This window comes from Phoenix dactylifera, chromosome 14, assembly GCF_051530095.1.
Source record: "Phoenix dactylifera cultivar Ajwa chromosome 14, Ajwa_hap1_PhDact_Kaust_v1.1, whole genome shotgun sequence".
Lineage (NCBI taxonomy): Eukaryota > Viridiplantae > Streptophyta > Magnoliopsida > Arecales > Arecaceae > Phoenix > Phoenix dactylifera.
Window position 1 is genome coordinate 10,526,611 of NC_143203.1, and position 18,116 is coordinate 10,544,726.

At 53.3% G+C, this 18,116-nt stretch overlaps 1 protein-coding gene across 1 annotated transcript in view; it reads right to left on the bottom strand.

The window, feature by feature from the left end:
* Positions 1-18,116, bottom strand: part of LOC103697090 (uncharacterized) — a 39,256-nt gene that overhangs the window by 4,901 nt on the left and 16,239 nt on the right. The window contains exons 11-15 of the mRNA XM_026801122.4: positions 3,398-3,495; positions 2,723-2,826; positions 2,478-2,643; positions 2,209-2,331; positions 1,591-1,673 (exon numbers count right to left, since the gene is read on the bottom strand). Of these exons, the coding sequence (XP_026656923.3) occupies positions 1,591-1,673; positions 2,209-2,331; positions 2,478-2,643; positions 2,723-2,826; positions 3,398-3,495 (574 nt within the window). The remainder of the gene's footprint in view (positions 1-1,590; positions 1,674-2,208; positions 2,332-2,477; positions 2,644-2,722; positions 2,827-3,397; positions 3,496-18,116) is intronic.

Sequence of the window (18,116 nt, forward strand, 5' to 3'; positions counted from 1 at the left end):
GATCAGTTTCAACTAGGGCTAGAAATAGGCTACGACCAAGCTGGCTTTGTCAAGCTTGGGCTTGGAATCCAAGCGCGAGAAAATCTTGGGCAGGGTTTGGGTCTATTCTTGGCCCAATCTAAACTCAGCACAAAGCTTGAGCCTGATACTAGGCCCAACCACAGCCCACCACTAGGCCCAACCGAAGGAGCCCCCCTCACCCCATATCCGTCTCCTCTCTCCATCCCATGCCCCAGCATCCACTCTTTCTTGATCTCTCTCTTCTCTGTCCCCTCTTCTTTCTCCCTTTCTGGCGTCTCTTTCTCGAACTCTCACAATCTCACTTGCTCTCTTGATCTCTCCTCTCTCTAATCTCCCTCTCCCTCCCAAATTCTCCCTCCTCTCTAGATCTATCTCCCCTCTCCCTCCTCAATGCCCTCCATTCTCTCTTTCCTCTCTCTCAATCTCCTCTCTCCCAATTTCTCAATCTCTCCTCTCTTCTCACACACACACTCTCTCTCTCTCTCTCTCTCTCTCTCATTTTTTGCCTTCTCTATACATTAGGCTAAGATCTGAGATAGCCAAATTGTGCTTCTAGCTAGGCTCCAGCTAGAGCTTGGGCCAGGTTTGGGTCAGAGTTGGGAAAAGTTTTTTTGAGCCTATGCCCAGTTTGAGGCCCCAAAAAACTTTTCAAGCAGGGCTCAGGCTGCAAGGAAGCCCAATCCAGCCCAGCCTGGTGCCGACCCTAGTTTCGAACAAAACTACCAATCAATTTCGGCTGAAACCACCAAAACTAACTAAAACCAAATTTGGATCGCTCTCGACCAAAATGGATTTATTTCAGTTGAAAAATCAAACCATGTGTATACAACATCAAGTTTGAAGAACCCTGTTCCATGAGTTTGAATCTAACATCCAAACCCTCGAAAAGGTGGTGAAATATTCTTAGCACAAAAGAAAATGACAACCAAAGCAGAGAATGCCATAACACTTGGAGACCTATAACTAGGAAGAAGACCAGCTCTAGTTGGCTATATGGTTTAAGCTTGAGAAACAAGGGAGAAACCAATCAGAATATTTACCTGATCAATTATATGGTTTAAACAAATGCAACCACCATCCAGGATGCTTGTAGACAATGCAGACTAAAGAGATGAGAAGATTAAATTATGCATGGGAATGTGCTTCATTTGTAAAGCACAAATTACAAGAACAAGGGCCGCCTAAAAATCCAATGGTAGGTTAGATTTGATATAATTTGCAAATTTGAAACAATCAGCCCAATGTAATCAAAGGTTAATAGCAGATTGTATATAATCAAACAAAGAAATAATGTAGTCAATCTATAATCCCATGCAAAGAAAAGACTATGATACATCCTCAAAATGCCACAAAACTGCTTCCGAAGTGATACAAATTTCATATATTCTGAAGTTTTCTTTCCTCAAGACACTCAAGGAGGTTATGTTTCCTTGGTTTCTCTCTTAATTTTTTGTTAATAATCTCAAATTCATTAAGATGAAGGTCTAAGATGAAAAGGTGGGAAAATCACTGGAAATAAAAGGAGATATTAATAAGTACGAGTAAAGGAAGAAAAATGAAGAGACCTACCCACAAGCCCACTGATAGACATTTTCCACCACATTTCTTTTGGGCAAGACACTTGTATGCCATTCAACCCATTCACTGTTTTCCTGTAAACAAATCACTGCTAGTTAGATTAAATCTTTTCAACAACATGTAAAAGGCTAAGAGAAACTAGTGTTGGTCTCTATGAATGCTATAACAATCTTTAGAATACAATGCAAATGAATGAAGGAGAGCACAAGAAATATGACATTCATATAATGGAGTTACTAGAAAGAGCAGAGTCAGTATCAAGAGTCTCTATAGACTATCATCACATTATTTGATTGAAAATAACAGGTGCTTCAGATATCCTGAAAATAATTTAAAGTGTTTCACAGAGAATACTTCTATGCCATCACCATTTTAAATATGTAAAATCTATCAAACAGAGAGTGAAAATGTGAATTAGAAAGCATAAGAAAGACAGGAATGCCTGTTTGTTGAAGAAACAAAACTGCTCCATAACAACTAAAACTTCCAATTCACATGTCAGTCCATCAATTTTGCCAACATTACTTGCAAAATTAACAATTAATCAATTATCATGCAAGATATAATAACTTAATATTTGTCAAGGACAAGTAGGTAAGAATGATCAACCTGCAAGCATGTCTGGATTAAGCTGTTGTCATTCCCGAACTGACAAAGCTTGTTAGCTATGCGTGTCATGTGGCCCACACTTCCTATCCTGGGAGGTGATTTTCCCTGTGCAGATACTGTTGGCTGCAAAGAAATATTCCACCATACATGGTTTTACCAAAGTTTTTCAGCATATATACATTGTATATTTGTGGAAACACATTAGCGAAAGGGTTGGGGTTGCTGAAACATGACAGAGAAAGCTAATCATCTTAGCAGTAAATGGTTACCTTGCTCAAATCCATTGACAATGTAGGCTGTTTTTCTGCTGCTAGGATTTTACCAACAATGTCACAGTCGTGGAGAAGATGTTCAATTAGTGGAGTATTCTTGCTCTCTAAGCATGATACTACAATGTTCTCCACATGGTGATGCAAAAAATTGTTGTAAGGGTACCTATATTCATCATGACTTGTCAACACTGAGCTTCATAGATTTCAACATGATAATTTGTATTCTCAACAACACAACTTACTCAAAAAACAAATCTATAACACATTTTATGGCTCCTAGCCGGATCAGTTCCTTTTCAGCAGAGTCACTACCAATTGTCAATAAAACAGAGATGAACTCCACAATCTGAAAAATAAAAAAACCATTTTGAGTTATAATATCATAGAAATTCTATGCAATAGTCTATCATTATAAATTCTGAAATGCCAGTTAGGCTTTCTAGATGGAAAAAATTATCGAACAGTTTTCTGTTTTCATTAAAATACTTTCAACTATTGACTGATAGCAGTAACTACCCTAAGATAGTAATCCATACTTCTGACTAAAACATAAGTAATCCACCATATACAGACTTGCAGAGGCTGATATCACAAGGTATCTAAGAGTATGCTGCTGTTGCTTTTCCTAGGTCTATTTTTCCATCGTTAGGAATGAAAATGTATGTGTAAAAAGAGATTAATTAAATATCACGGTTGAGTGGCTAATTTCACACAGACAACTATAATTTAAGCTTTTCAAATTTATTTAACTAACAAGTTCATTTTAGAAATGAACAGTATCTTGTATCCATGTTGGATACACATGCCTGTGTCTAAACTGCACTATTAGAAAGGATTGCAAAGTTAAAACACATTATCCAACACCATATATAAGAAAGACAAGAAAATCAGTCCAAGACTTTTTGACTAGTTGAGACCTTCAAACGATGCTTTCCAAGGGGAGGCTGTAGGTTCCCATATGTGGTAGGCAATATGCTTTCAGAAGAAGAAACATCCAACAACTTCAGCAAATCACCTGCAATATGATGAACAATCGTGTTTAATACACTATAAACTTTAGAAAAGAAGATACTGAAGGCTGATAAATATCATCAGTAATTATGGCTGACTGTGGGAAATTGCCATATTAGGTTATAATGGCACCTAAAAGGGTAATAACAGTAGGACTAATGATATAGCTAACAATCAAAGTTGGTATTTGACAGAGCCCTGAAATTGTGATATAAATATAGCTGTCAGAATGCAAATTTCTAATTGGAGATAATGATGCAGGAAGAAATAATGTGTAGGAATATGCAGCATGAATTTTTAACTAGATTATCGATTACGATGTCTATGCATATTTTAATGTTAAGTTTCAAACAAGTTTCCAATTACATGAGGCTCAAAAAGTAACAAGAAAATTAATAAGTATATGGTGTCATGTTCAATAGTTTCACATATTTTCAAGTGGGAGGAAATTAACAATGTCCACCATGATCATAAGAAAAGATCACTATTATTGGATGGAGCAACAACACAGAACATATTCAAAATAAAGACACAAATACATGTAAAACATGTGTTCGTAATTGTTGCTGGTGGTCCAAACCGAGAACGATTGACACAGCGGTGTGAACGGGGTTCCGTCTGAGTTGTCTTGGTTGGTGTTGGTTACGCTCCACCTTCCACCGGAAAACCTGCGAGCAAGCCTCGCACCACCACTGGGGTAGTGGGGGCCCTCCGACGATCAAGTCAGAGGAGATTGGAGGAGAAGGAGAGATAATAATCGCAAGCAAGAGAGTGCTCTGGAAGATATTGCTTACCCCCCCTTCTCCCCCCAGCCGCATATATACCTGGCTGGGGGGTCTCTCAGAGGGGTTTGTCATCGTGAGGCGCGATGGAGTGGCCACTGACATGGCCGTTACAGGGCGTCGTGGAGCAGCGCTGGGTACGGCCATGACAGGGCGTAGTGGAGTTCCGCTTTGTACGGCTGATACAGGAGATCGTGGAACAGCATCGGATACAGCCGTTGCAGGGAGTAGTGGAGCAGGAGGCCTCGGCGTGCCTCTGGGAAGCAGCCTGTCGTTATCAAGAGATCTCCGACTCGGGGTCGGAGTGCTGGATCAGGGGGCAGCCGACCCGGGGTCGGGCTGCGGTGCTGAGGATATCCGACTTGGGGTCGGATTGCTAGATTAAGGGGCAGCCGACTCGGGGTCGGGCTGCGAAGCCGAAGATGTCCGACTCGGGGCCGGACTGCTGGATCGAAGGGCAGCTGACTCGAGGTCGGGCTGTGGAGCCGAAGATGTCCGACTCGGGGTCGGATTGCTGGATCAAAGGACAGCCGTAGTCTTCATGGGCGCGCGTGCCGGTCACGTGGAGCATGGCGGCTTAGTTCCCCCGTAACAGTAGCCCCCCACTTCCGAGCCTGGAACCAGAAGGGGAACGGGTGAAGGGAGTGATGCTTCGAGATTGCCGCCATCCCTCGGAGAGGCGCGCGCGCTTCGAGCTCCCCGCCTTCTTTATGGCGTATGGCGGTTGTTGCTGACCTGGCAGTCTGAGGATTTCGGCGGACATCCTTCCTTAATGGTGTCGATTTGCCTTTGGGGCGCGAGCGACCCTTCGGCGGCCAGGCGTCCTCTGGCGTCATCGAGGCATCACCCGCCTTTCCGCCTATTTAACCGGGGGCCCTCCCCCGTCCGTCTTCCTCTTTACAGACATTTTCGAGTTTCCCCTTTGCGCTGCCGTTGTTGCCGTCGGACTGTTCGCTTGCTTCTCCTTTGACGCTCTCGGAGCCGTTCTTCCTTCTCTTCCGGTGAGTTACCCCATTCTTCTACTTAGGGCTCTTCGTACTTTCTCCTTTTGTACTAGTGTACCCCAGTCGTCCCGGTCTTTCCCCCCTTCTTGTCCCCGTCCTGACCGTAGGTTTATTGGCCATTAGGAATGGGCGAAGTGAGAGCAGACCACATTAAGTCGGAGCTGGTCGCCGAGGACTTAGACAAACTCGTGGCTCGGTACCACCTTCCCGAGGCCTGCAACGTTACGCTCCCGGGGCCTGAGGAGAGGATGTCCCATCCTCCTCCAGGGAAGATCGCCATCAATGAGGGCATTCTCCAGGCCGGGTTCCGCTTTCCCCCTTCGGACTTAGTCGTGCAGGTACTCCGGGGTTTAAGAGTTGCGCCGACGCAACTGGTGCCGAACTCGTGGCGTGCCCTGACGGTCTTCCAGGTTCTCTGCCGCATGCACGAGATTCCCGCCACTCTGAATGTTTTTTGGGAGTTCTACAGCCTGAGTGGCCACCCCCAGGACAAAGGGTGGTGGTGTTTTGCGGCGCGGCGAGGGTGCGGCCTCGTCAAAGAGGCTCCTTCCTCCATTCACGGCTGGAAGGAGCGTTTCTTCTTCATCGATGTAGATCCCTCTTGGGAAATCAGGGCGACCTGGGAGACGCCGATGAAGTCCCCGATCGGCCTATCGAGACTGTCGAGGGAGCAATCCGATGGCTTGGCCGCCTTGAAGGGGTTGGTTGCCGAGGGCCAGCTCCCCCCGGTGGCCCGCCTTATTTCCGAGGATACCTTGGTGAATGTCGGTCTGAGCTCGGTCCCCACCGACCGTGAGCCCGCCACCATTTCTTTTTTGACTCTTTTCTCCTCTTTCGTCTCGTTCTTTCCTTCGGTTTCTCAGCCCTCGACCATCTCGTTCTTGTTGCAGAGATTGACGACGTCATGCGGTCGGACAAGGGACCGGCTGTTGGTAGGTCGTCCCTACTGGAAGCGGTCCGGAGGAGGAAACGAGCTCCTCCGAGCGGGGCCCCGCCGGCGAAGAAGTCCCGCAAGGAGGTGCCTCCGACGCCGACCGACGAGTCCGGGCCCACCGATCAGGGAGACGCCGTGGGCACGGACCGGCAGCTGACGCTGTATCAGCCCTCCGGTGGTGAGACTGCCGCTATTCCGGAGGTATCATCCGAGCCCGCTCAAGACGGACGGGTCGGACGTGATCGGTCCCCGGCCCGGCCTTCGACTCAGCCGGCTCCTGATGATTCAAGGAGGGACGCGCCGAGGCCCCGGCCGAGCGGGGCCCTATCAATTCCTGGAGTGACCCCCGCCCCGAGCACAATCAGCAGGACTCTTCTCCAGGCGATGGATAAGGGTAAGGCTGCAGAACCACCATCCGGCTCCGGGGAGAAATCGGGGTCGGCCTTCACTACCGATGGCGCCCGAAGCCTCATCGAAACAGTGCTGCTGGAGAAGGACCGTCGGCGGGTCCGGGAGTTGGGGGTCTCTGACGTCGGGGCTGCCAGCTGCGTCTGTCTCATGTCGGTGAGTGTTCTTCTGGCCGCTTTTCACCATTTATTAGCTCTGTTGTTCTCCGCCTGACGCCCTCACTTTTCCTATCTCTTAGCTCGCCCAGTACATGATCCGTCTAGAGGAGTGCTACAAGGAACAGGCGGGGCTTCTGGCGAAGGCCGAGGACCGACTGAAAGCAGTGGAAGAGGGAGGCCAGGCTGTGGCGGGCAGGACGACCGGGGACCTCGAGGCGAGGCTCCGGGAGGCCGAAGAGCGGGCACTCGGCTTCGCCGCCCTCGAGAAGCAACTGTTGGAAGCTCGGGAGCAACTCAAAGTCGCCTCGGGCCTCGAAAGCAGGGTTAAGAAGGCGGAGGAACGAGCTGAAAAGCAGTCCCGGAAGGTCGCGGACTATCGAGAGAGGTGGGAGAAGGCTCAGTGGTCTGCCGACAGCGCCCGCAACCGAACCCGGTCTCTTGAAGCCAAACTGGGCGAATTGGAGTCAGCCTTGGAGAGGTCCCGCGCGAACGACCAAGAGCTCCGTTCGCGCCTGGAGGAAGCTGAAGCCGCTCGCACTGCTGCCGAGGCGAAGCATAAGGAGGCTCAGGCTAATCTGCTGAGGGTCTCTTCCGAGGCTAAAGACCGGATTGTGGTGAAGGTCTTGGAGGCTAAGGCTCAGATTACGGAGCGAGCAGAGGCGGCGCTGGCCGAGAAGAGTGCGGAGATCGGGCGCCAGGCGGTACAGGCTTATCGTCAGTCCGCCGAGTTCACCCGTGATATGTCGGAGGCGGTACGGGCCTATCGTCAGTCTGACGAGTTCATCCGTGACGCGTCGGACGCGGGGTCCGAATCCTTCATCTTAGGCTTCGAGGAGGGCCTGGCAAGGGTGTCGGCTAAGTACCCCGAAGTTGACCTGAGTGGGATTTCCCTTCTCGACTCCTCTCCGGCGCCATCGCCTGCTGATTCTCCTACCGCCTCCCTACCCCCTGCGGACGAGCCCGACGCTCCCGACCCGGGGGTTCCTCCAAGCTGACCTCTTGTACCTTTCGTTGTCCTCTTTTTTTTGTATGTCGGCGTTTTGCCAAATTGTATGGGCCTTGGCCCTGAAACAATGAAAATTAATACAAGTCGAATGTTTCTTCATCTCGCTTTCGTCCTCCTCTTTTTTTTTCTTTTTAACTCTTGGCAGCGTCTTGCCGACTCCTAACTCTCGAAGTTCTTCCGGCGCTAAGCCAGGCATCCGAGGGTTAGGCCTCAGGAAATTCTTCCGGCGCTAAGCCAGGCATCCGAGGGTTAGGCCTCAGGAAATTCTTCCGGCGCTAAGCCAGGCATCCGAGGGTTAGGCCTCAGGAAATTCTTCCGGCGCTAAGCCAGGCATCCGAGGGTTAGGCCTCAGGAAATTCTTCCGGCGCTAAGCCAGGCATCCGAGAGTTAGGCCTCAGAAAATTCTTCCGGCGCTAAGCCAGGCATCCGAGGGTTAGGCCTCAGGAAATTCTTCCGGCGCTAAGCCAGGCATCCGAGGGTTAGGCCTCAGGAAATTCTTCCGGCGCTAAGCCAGGCATCCGAGGGTTAGGCCTCAGGAAATTCTTCAGGAAATTCTTCCGGCACTAAGCCAGGCATCCGAGGGTTAGGCCTCAGGAAATTCTTCCGGCGCTAAGCCAGGCATCCGAGGGTTAGGCCTCAGGAAATTCTTCCGGCGCTAAGCCAGGCATCCGAGGGTTAGGCCTCAGGAAATTCTTCCGGTACTAAGCCAGGCATCCGAGGGTTAGGCCTCAGGAAATTCTTCCGGTACTAAGCCAGGCATCCGAGGGTTAGGCCTCAGGAAATTCTTTCGGCACTAAGCCAGGCATCCGAGGGTTAGGCCTCAGGAAATTCTTCCGGCACTAAGCCAGGCATCCGAGGGTTAGGCCTCAGGAAATTCCGCTCGTTGGTCGGCCAAAGCTGGCGCAAGCCGAGGCGACCGGTCGGGGCTTCAGGCTAGTCTGGTCCCCGGATGGTCATCGGGTTAGCCTGGCATCCGAGGACCGAGCCTCGGAAGATTCCGCTCGTTGGTCGGCCAAGGCTGGAGCAAGCCGAGGCGACCGGTCGGGGCTTCAGGCTAGTCTGCTCCCGGGATGGTCATCGGGTTAGCCTGGCATCCGAGGGCCGAGCCTCGGGAGATTCCGCTCGTTGGTCGGCCAAGGCTGGCGCAAGCCGAGGCGACCGGTCGGGGCTTCAGGCTAGTCTGCTCCCGGGATGATCATCGGGTTAGCCTGGCATCCGAGGGCCGAGCCTCGGGAGATTCCGCTCGTTGGTCGGCCAAGGCTGGCGCAAGCCGAGGCGACCGGTCGGGGCTTCAGGCTAGTCTGGTCCCGGGATGGTCATCGGGTTAGCCTGGCATCCGAGAGCCGAGCCTCGGGAGATTCCGCTCGTTGGTCGGCCAAGGCTGGCGCAAGCCAAGGCGACCGGTCGGGGCTTCAGGCTAGTCTGCTCCCGGGATGATCATCGGGTTAGCCTGGCATCCGAGGGCCGAGCCTCGGGAGATTCCGCTCGTTGGTCGGCCAAGGCTGGCGCAAGCCAAGGCGACCGGTCGGGGCTTCAGGCTAGTCTGCTCCCGGGATGATCATCGGGTTAGCCTGGCATCCGAGGGCCGTGCCTCGGGAAATTCCGCTCGTTGGCCATGCGCTTGTCGCTTGCAGCCCGACGGGGTTTCTCCGTGGCCAGCTGCGATCGTGTTTCTCCTCTTCTCCAAGCGTTGCCTGGGGAACACCAGAAGGGCATTAAACGCTAATTGATGCGTTACCTGAGAAATCGGATCGCCAGTTGCTGCTTGCGAGGAGTGTCAGTTAAGCGGCCGCGATGCGCGCGTTCTTCGAGGCGGATGCGGCCTGGGCGCGGGCGGAGATACGTGGACCTAGGGGTACAGGGCACCCGGAGTGTCCTGCACAAAAAATGCGATTAAGGAGAATGACGCTTAGAAAATCGCGGAAAGATACGCCTTGAGAGCCGGATCGGCTCCGGATTCAATGCGCCCGCATCTATTGGAGCCACCCGTATCGGAACGACCGGGGGGCCGCAGTTTGGCTATAAATATAGGTGCAGGTGCGATGGAGCCTGCCAAGCCGGAGCTGTTCAAGTTGCCATGGATCGTGGACCTTCTCTCTGGCGCATGGCTGAGAGACTCCTGCCGAAGGAACGGGAGGCGCGCCCCTCGCGACTTCAGCCAACTAGCCGTTTCATCTGGGATCAGCAAGGAGGGTCTCCCCGGCGGAACTCCGCTCTAGGCGTTTCATCCGGGATCACATCTCCCCTCCTTGAAGTTCAGCCTCCCGATTGAGCTCTGCACCAGACGCCTGATCCGGGACCGCGCCTCCATATGCTCTTCCCCCTCGTATTCCTTCTCTCCCCTAACACTGGGGAGGACCGGAATATCCCTTGGAGGTGGCGTTCCTCTGGAGGCAGCGGGAGCTTCGTCGGCGGCGGCTCCTCATCCTCTTCGTGGGGCGTGGATGGCGCCTCCGGTTGGAGGCAGTGTGGACTTCTCCTTCGTCCACTTCTTCTTCATCCGCGCCGGCTCTTCGTCTCTTTCGTGAGACGCCGATGGCGCCTCCGGTTGGAAGCACCCACTTCCGACGGGATTGCAACCGCTTCAGATGGAGGTTTCGGGATCCCAGATCTTCAGCTCCTCGGAGTCTCCACCTCTTCTTTACTTTCTTTACACCCTAATTCCCCCCTGGGAATTCCTTGTAATCACACGAGCACGCCGTTGTAACCAGAAATTATTGAAATGCAAAACGTTATACATTTTTGAACTGTCTTTCTGGCATCGTCGTTCTACTGGTAATACATCCGCAGGTTAGCGGAATTCCAGCTCCTTAGAATTTCTCGACCATCTAGGGCCTCCAACTGGTAGGAGCCAGGTCGGTTTACCCAGCGAACCTTATATGGGCCTTCCCAATTTGGCGCTAGCTTCCCACCTTCCGCAGGTCGAGATGCTCTAGCTCGCCTTAGCACCAGATCTCCGATTCTGAAAAGCTTCGGTCGGACCTTGGAGTTGTAATATCGGGCCACCCTCCGCTGATACATCGCCATCCGAACCTGCGCCATTTCCCTCGCTTCTTCCAAGAGATCCAGGTTCCCTCGGAGTTGTTCCGAATTGGCCTCGGGTCGGTGCGCGGCCACCCGAGGTGAGGGGAGTCCGAGCTCCACGGGGACAACGGCTTCCGTGCCATAGGTTAGGCTGAAAGGCGTCTCCCCGGTAGGGGTCCGATGCGTGGTCCGATACGCCCAAAGGACATTCTCGAGTTCTTCGACCCAAGCTTGCCCCGTCCGACCGATTCGCGCTTTGATTCCTTGGAGGATTGTCCGATTTGTGACCTCGGCCTCGCCGTTGGTTTGGGGATGCGACACAGATGTGAACCGATGCTCGATCCCGAACTCCTCGCAGAAATCACGGAAATGCTTGTTGTCGAACTGTCGCCCATTATCCGAGATGAGGACCCGAGGTACCCCAAATCGGACAATAATGTTCTTCTTCACGAACTTCCGAACTTGTACCTCCGTGATAGCGGCCAGCGGCTCTGCCTCCACCCACTTGGTGAAGTAATCGATTGCAACAATCAAAAATTTCCGCTGAGCTGAAGCGACGGGGAATGGTCCGAGGATATCCATTCCCCACTGGGCGAAGGGCCAGGGTGCAGTGATTGGTGCCAAGGGGACAGAAGGGACTCTCTGGACGTTGGCGTGGCGCTGGCAGGCGTCGCATTTCCGCACATGATCCTTTGAGTCCAACAAGGTAGGCCAATAATAGCCTTGCCTCATGATCTTATGCGCCAAGGACCTAGCCCCCAGGTGCGATCCGCAGATGCCTTCGTGGACTTCGCTGAGGGCGTAGGCCGCTTCCGAGGGGCGGAGGCACCTTAAGAGGGGGGCGGTGAACGAGGTCCGATACAGCCTCCCTTCATAGAGTACGTAGTGGGCGGACTTCATGACGAGTCGAGAGTACGTAGTGGGCGGACTTCATGACGAGTCGCCGAGCTTGATCTTCGTCCTCTGGGAGGATTCCTTCGGCGAGGTAGGCGACGAGCGGGTCCATCCAAGATGGCTCCGGATCAATCGCCATCACCGCTCCGGCCTCGCCGATGCTCGGGGCATCCAGGGTCTCCAGGTAGATCGCCCTCGACAAGTTGTGCGCGTCTGCGCCCACCAAGCGGGACAGCCTGTCGGCCCTGGCATTTTCGCTTCTTGGGACCTGCTGAATGTCAACACTGCCGAGGTCGGGAATGAGTGCTTGCACCTTCCAGACATAGCTCTGCATGGTCGGGCTCCGAGCCTCGAACTCCCCTCGGACCTGCCCGACCACCAGCTGGGAGTCGGTGAAGACCTTCAAACGCCGGATGCCGAGCTCCTTGGTGAGTTTGAGTCCTGTGACTAGGGCCTCGTATTCCGCCTCGTTGTTGGTCACTGGAAATCCGAACCTCAAGGCATACTCGGCTATCACTCCATCGGGACTGGTAAGGACCAGCCCGGCCCCTCCACCTTCGGGGTTCGACGACCCATCAATGTCAAGCGTCCAGATTGGGAGGTCGAGGCTGGGTGTTTCCGGCGGCCTAGGTTCCGCCTCCTGCACAGTGCACTCAGCGAGGAAGTCCGCGAGCACCTGGGCCTTGATGGCGGGTCGGGGCTGATAGCGGATGTCGAACTCACCAAGTTCTACTGCCCACTTCACCAGCCGTCCCGCATTCTCAGGATTGCTGAGGATCTGCCGCAGTGGTTGATCGGTCAAGAGGGTGACAGGATGAGCCTGGAAATAGGGGCGAAGCCTCCTGGCCGCGGTGAGCAGCGCGAAGGCGATCTTTTCCGCCTTCGTATACCGCGTCTCGGCATCCCGTAGGATCCGGCTGATGTAGTACACAGGCTTCTGGAGCTTTGCCTCTTCCCGAACCAGTACTGCGCTGACTGCGGTTGGGGAGACCGCCAGATAGAGGTAGAGCATCTCCCCCTCTTGCGGCTTGGACAGCAGGGGAGGAGACGCCAAGTACTCCTTGAGTTGGTCGAATGCCACTTGACATTCGGCCGTCCAAAGGAAGTCTTTCGGGCGCTTCAACACCTTGAAGAACGGTTGGCAGCGTTCGGCCGATTTTGCCACAAATCGTCCGAGCGCGGCGACCCTTCCAGCGAGCTCCTGAACCTCCTTCACTTTGGTCGGAGGGGACATATCTTGGATGGCCTTGATTTTGTCAGGGTTGGCTTCGATCCCCCGCTGGTTGACAACGAAACCGAGGAACCTCCCGGCCGAAGCGCCAAAGGCGCACTTCGCTGGGTTCAGCTTCATGCGAAACTTCCGCAGGGTGGCAAAAGTCTCCTCCAGATCCGCGATGTGCTGGTCGGCATGGTGGCTCTTCACCAGCATATCGTCCACGTACACCTCCATGTTCCGGCCGATTTGCCCTTTGAAGATTTTGTTGACGAGGCGCTGGTAAGTGGCGCCAGCATTCTTCAGACCAAAGGGCATTACCTTGTAACAGTACAGCCCCCGGTCTATTATAAAGGCAGTTTTCTCCTCGTCCTGTGGAGCCATCATTATTTGGTTGTAGCCGGAGAAGGCGTCCATGAAAGACAGCAGCTGATATCCGGAAGTCGCGTCGACCAGTTGGTCTATCCGTGGAAGCGGAAAGCTATCCTTGGGGCACGCCTTGTTCAGGTCGGTGTAGTCGACGCACATCCTCCACTTCCCGCTCGCCTTCCGGACAAGTACGACATTTGCCAGCCATTCGGGGTAGCTGACCTCCCTTATGAATCCTGCCTCCAAGAGCTTGTCTACCTCCTGGTCGACCACTCGGATCCGATCCGGGGCACAGTGTCTCTTCTTCTGCTTTACTGGTCGGTGGGTTGGGTCGACGTTGAGGGCGTGAGAAATGACCTCCGGGTCGATCCCAGGTACATCGGCCGCCGACCAGGCAAATACATCAGCATTGGCTCGGAGGAATTCCACTAACCTGAGCCGAGCTTCCGAGTCGAGGTTGGCACCGACCCGGACCGTACGGTCCGGGCGACCCTCCTCAAGGGGAACTTCGATCACACCCTCGGCCGGCTCCCCGTGCCGCAAAGCCACCTCGTCTCTGGCGTCAAGGGACTCGACGCTTAGGGCCTCCACGGGCTTCTTCCCTTTGAGAGTTGCTAGGAAACATTGCCGTGCGGTCGGTTGGTCACCTCGGACCTCTCCAATCCCGGCCGCCGTGGGGAACCGCATTAGCAAATGGTATGTAGAGACTACCGCGCGAAGGGCGTTCAGTCCGGGTCGTCCGAGGATAGCGTTGTAGGCCGAGGGAACACGGACGACCAAGAACCCGAGCCGCACCGTGGCTTCTGCGGGTGCAACGCCCGCAGTCACAGGCAGCTCAACGACACCTTCGGCCGAGATAGCGTCTCCAGTGAATCCTATGAGGGGGGTGGATGTTTTGTGCAACACTTGTCGGGACAAGCTCATCTTTTGGAAGGCCTCGTAAAACAAAATATCAGCTGAGCTTCCACTATCCACAAGAACACGCCTTACATCATAGTTCGCCATAGTGAGGGAGATCACCATGGCATCATCATGGGGGGTCTGAACCCCCTTTACATCCTCATCACAAAAAGTGATTACATTTCCGACCCGCTGCCTCTTCGCGTCGGCCACCCCTGATGCTTCCACCGAGCCCCCTGCGTTCCTCACAGGCCGAGAGCAGCCCCCAGTGATGGCGTGGATCACGCCCGCGACGGGTCGATTCTGCTCCCGAGGCTCCTGAGGGGCCGGGTCGGCCGGGCGCGGGTCTGCGGGGGGACGTCGGTCGTTTACATATCGACCGAGACGCCCTCGGCGGATGAGAGCCTCGATCTCGTCCCGAAGCTGGAAGCAGTCTTCGGTGTCGTGGCCGTGGTCTCGGTGGTACTCACAGTACGCTCGAGAGGGCCTCCTCCCAGGGATTTTCTTCATCTGCCTCGGGACCGGGAGGTTCTCCCGCCCCTTGACCTCCATAAGGATCTGGGCCCGGGGGGCCAGGAGTGGGGTGTACCGGTTGAAGCGTCGGTGCGGAGAACGAGGGCGTGGGGCGCCGTGGTTCCTCGCCGGTGACGGGCTTCTGCGCCGATGTTGAGGCGTCGGGCTCCTCCTCTGGGGTGCCTCTTTTCGCCTTTTCTTCCCGAGCTTTAGAGGGGCCTCGGCGGCCTCCTTGTTCCGGTGGGCGGCTGCCTCCTCGGCGTCTGCATACTGGTTCGCCCGAGACAACAGCTCCTGGAAGCTCCGCGGCAGGCGTTTGTCCAGGGAGAAGGTGAGTCTGCCCTTCCGGAAGCCACGCTTCAGGGCTGAGAGAGCCACCTCCTGGCTCAGGTTCCGGACCTCCAATGTAGCCTTGTTGAAGCGGATAAGGTAATCCCGCAGGCTTTCTCCCTCGTTTTGCCGGACATCAAAGAGGGAGTCGGAAACCAATCGCCGCCGGCTACTGACGGCGAAATGGCTGATGAAGAGGCGAGTGAACTGGTCAAAGGACTGGATAGAGTCAGCCTCCAGGCCGGCGAACCACGCCCTGGCTGGGCCACGGAGGGTCGCCGGGAAGGCCTTGCAGAGAAGGGGATCTGATGCTCCATGGAGGAGCATAAGAGTCCTGAAACTCTCCACGTGATCCCGCGGGTCCGCCGCCCCGTCATAGGGCTCGATCGCCGGCATTTTGAATCCCGGCGGATTTGGGGTCCGCAGGATCCTCGAGGCAAGCGCCGGTTGGGAGGAGATCTCCAAGTCGGCGAAGAGATCTTTGGAGTGGCCCTTCAGGACCTGGAGTTGTCTGTGGAGATCGTCCACCCGCCGGTCCAGGGAGCGCGACCGGTGGGTGGGAGACAAGGAGCGGCGCGAGGGGGACCGACTGGAGTGCGGGCCCCTCGAGGACTGGGGGGTCGGAGAACGCGCCCGGGTCCGCCTCTCGTACCCCGCGCAGCTTCGATGAGAAGGTCCTGGCAGAATGGACCGTGCTCGAGAACCTTCCTCGCGCCGGCGCTCCTTCCCATGGGAGAGGAAGGAGCGCGGGTTGAGAAAGACAGGTGAGCGCTCGGGGGGCAGCGGCTCCTGGGCCCGCTGTGGCGCTCGAGACATCACACCCTGCAGGTTCTGCACTACCTCCGCGAGGGTGCGAACCTGCTGGGCTAACTGGTCGAACTGAGCGGCTTCGACCATCTGAATGGGGGGTGGAATGGTGGAGTGTTGCTAAGAATGTGTTGGAGACGCAGCGGCCTCCCGGCCGGAGGCGCGAGAGGCCCCGCGACCGGAGGCATTGGAAGCTCCACGACCACCTCGCCGTGCCATTACGATCGCTCTGAGATCAGGGGCCCTCCTTCCTCTAGCGCCAACTGTTGCTGATGGTCCAAACCGAGAACGATTGACACAGCGGTGTGAACGGAGTTCCGTCTGAGTTGTCTTGGTTGGTGTTGGTTACGCTCCACCTTCCACCGGAAAACCTGCGAGCAAGCCTCGCACCACCACTGGGGTAGTGGGGGCCCTCCGACGATCAAGTCAGAGGAGATTGGAGGAGAAGGAGAGATAATAATCGCAAGCAAGAGAGTGCTCTGGAAGATATTGCTTACCCCCCTTCTCCCCCCAGCCGCATATATACCTGGCTGGGGGGTCTCTCAGGGGGGTTTGTCATCGTGGGGCGCGATGGAGTGGCCACTGACATGGCCGTTACAGGGCGTCGTGGAGCAGCGCTGGGTACGGCCATGACAGGGCGTAGTGGAGTTCCGCTTTGTACGGCTGATACAGGAGATCGTGGAACAGCATCGGATACAGCCGTTGCAGGGAGTAGTGGAGCAGGAGGCCTCGGCGTGCCTCTGGGAAGCAGCCTGTCGTTATCAAGAGATCTCCGACTCGGGGTCGGAGTGCTGGATCAGGGGGCAGCCGACCCGGGGTCGGGCTGCGGTGCTGAGGATATCCGACTTGGGGTCGGATTGCTAGATTAAGGGGCAGCCGACTCGGGGTCGGGCTGCGAAGCCGAAGATGTCCGACTCGGGGCCGGACTGCTGGATCGAAGGGCAGCCGACTCGAGGTCGGGCTGTGGAGCCGAAGATGTCCGACTCGGGGTCGGATTGCTGGATCAAAGGACAGCCGTAGTCTTCATGGGCGCGCGTGCCGGTCACGTGGAGCATGGCGGCTTAGTTCCCCCGTAACAGTAATATTATACAGCAGGACTCTAATGAAATTGATGTTTTGGTGCTCTACTGTAAATGTAAAAGCATGGAAAGCACAAAAAAGGAAAAAAATTCCTTGGAAAGAAAATTTGAATGAAGAAAATAATACCATGCCAAAAACTTAAGGTTTACCAACAGGAAGCACAGCCCACAACCATAATGCAGTGTCTTGACTTAAAAAAAAAAAATGTTATCCAGCCAACTCAGCCTAAAGAATAAAGTGATAACAGTTGGACCCAGTTGATACAAAAATAATATTATGAAGCTGTGATAGACGATAGGTAATAAACCAGGCAAGTCATTTATCAGTATCAGATTCACATCAATTCAAATCCAAAACCAACACCTTAAAGTAAATCACAAAATGTATTCAAAATAATAAAGTTCTTAACAAATATACATAGAAGTATTAAATGTAATCATTCTAGGGTTCAGAAAGGCTTGTTAAGGTCTGACTTGAAGCCATTGAGTTTAGTAATTTAAGCAAGGTGGTGGACTGAAATAAGTACATTCTATGAAGCAGGACTAGCATATAAATATTGATCTGATCCACAAGTTTGTTAATTTCACTCGACATTGGTCTTCCTAACCCACATTTTAGATGGCATAAACCTTAACCAGCAAGCATTAAAACCATCTACTTGGGTTGGCTTGATGGATGAGAATTTATTGCAGTCCAATAATGTGAACTCATCACCAACACAATTTCTAAATTGAGGACACACTAAATAATTTCTTGATTACATGCATTCTTGAAGACAGTATGTATTTTCAACTTATCTGTTGTAAAAGCAACTCTCAATGAAATAGTCAGATCACATACTGGATAGTTTATCAGATTGAATTGCACTAAATTGTGTCAACTACTCTCAAACCAATTAGCCGAAAAATCGGACATCGCCCTAAATTGTACAATAGCAAAACTGCAATACGGTCTGATTTCATGACCCCATACAGTTGTACCACATTAAAATGGATTAAAGGATCAAAGAGAACAACATGAAGGTTGCGAGGAAATAAACATGAAACCTACATAACTATTAAAAACGGATGAAATGAGCCACAAAGTCCGAAATATTCGATGTCTAAATGGGAAACTTAAACTGGCCACAAAAAATTTGGACAATAATTAACAGTTGTTATCACAACAATTAAACTCGAGCATCTTGAGATTCTGTAACTTCAA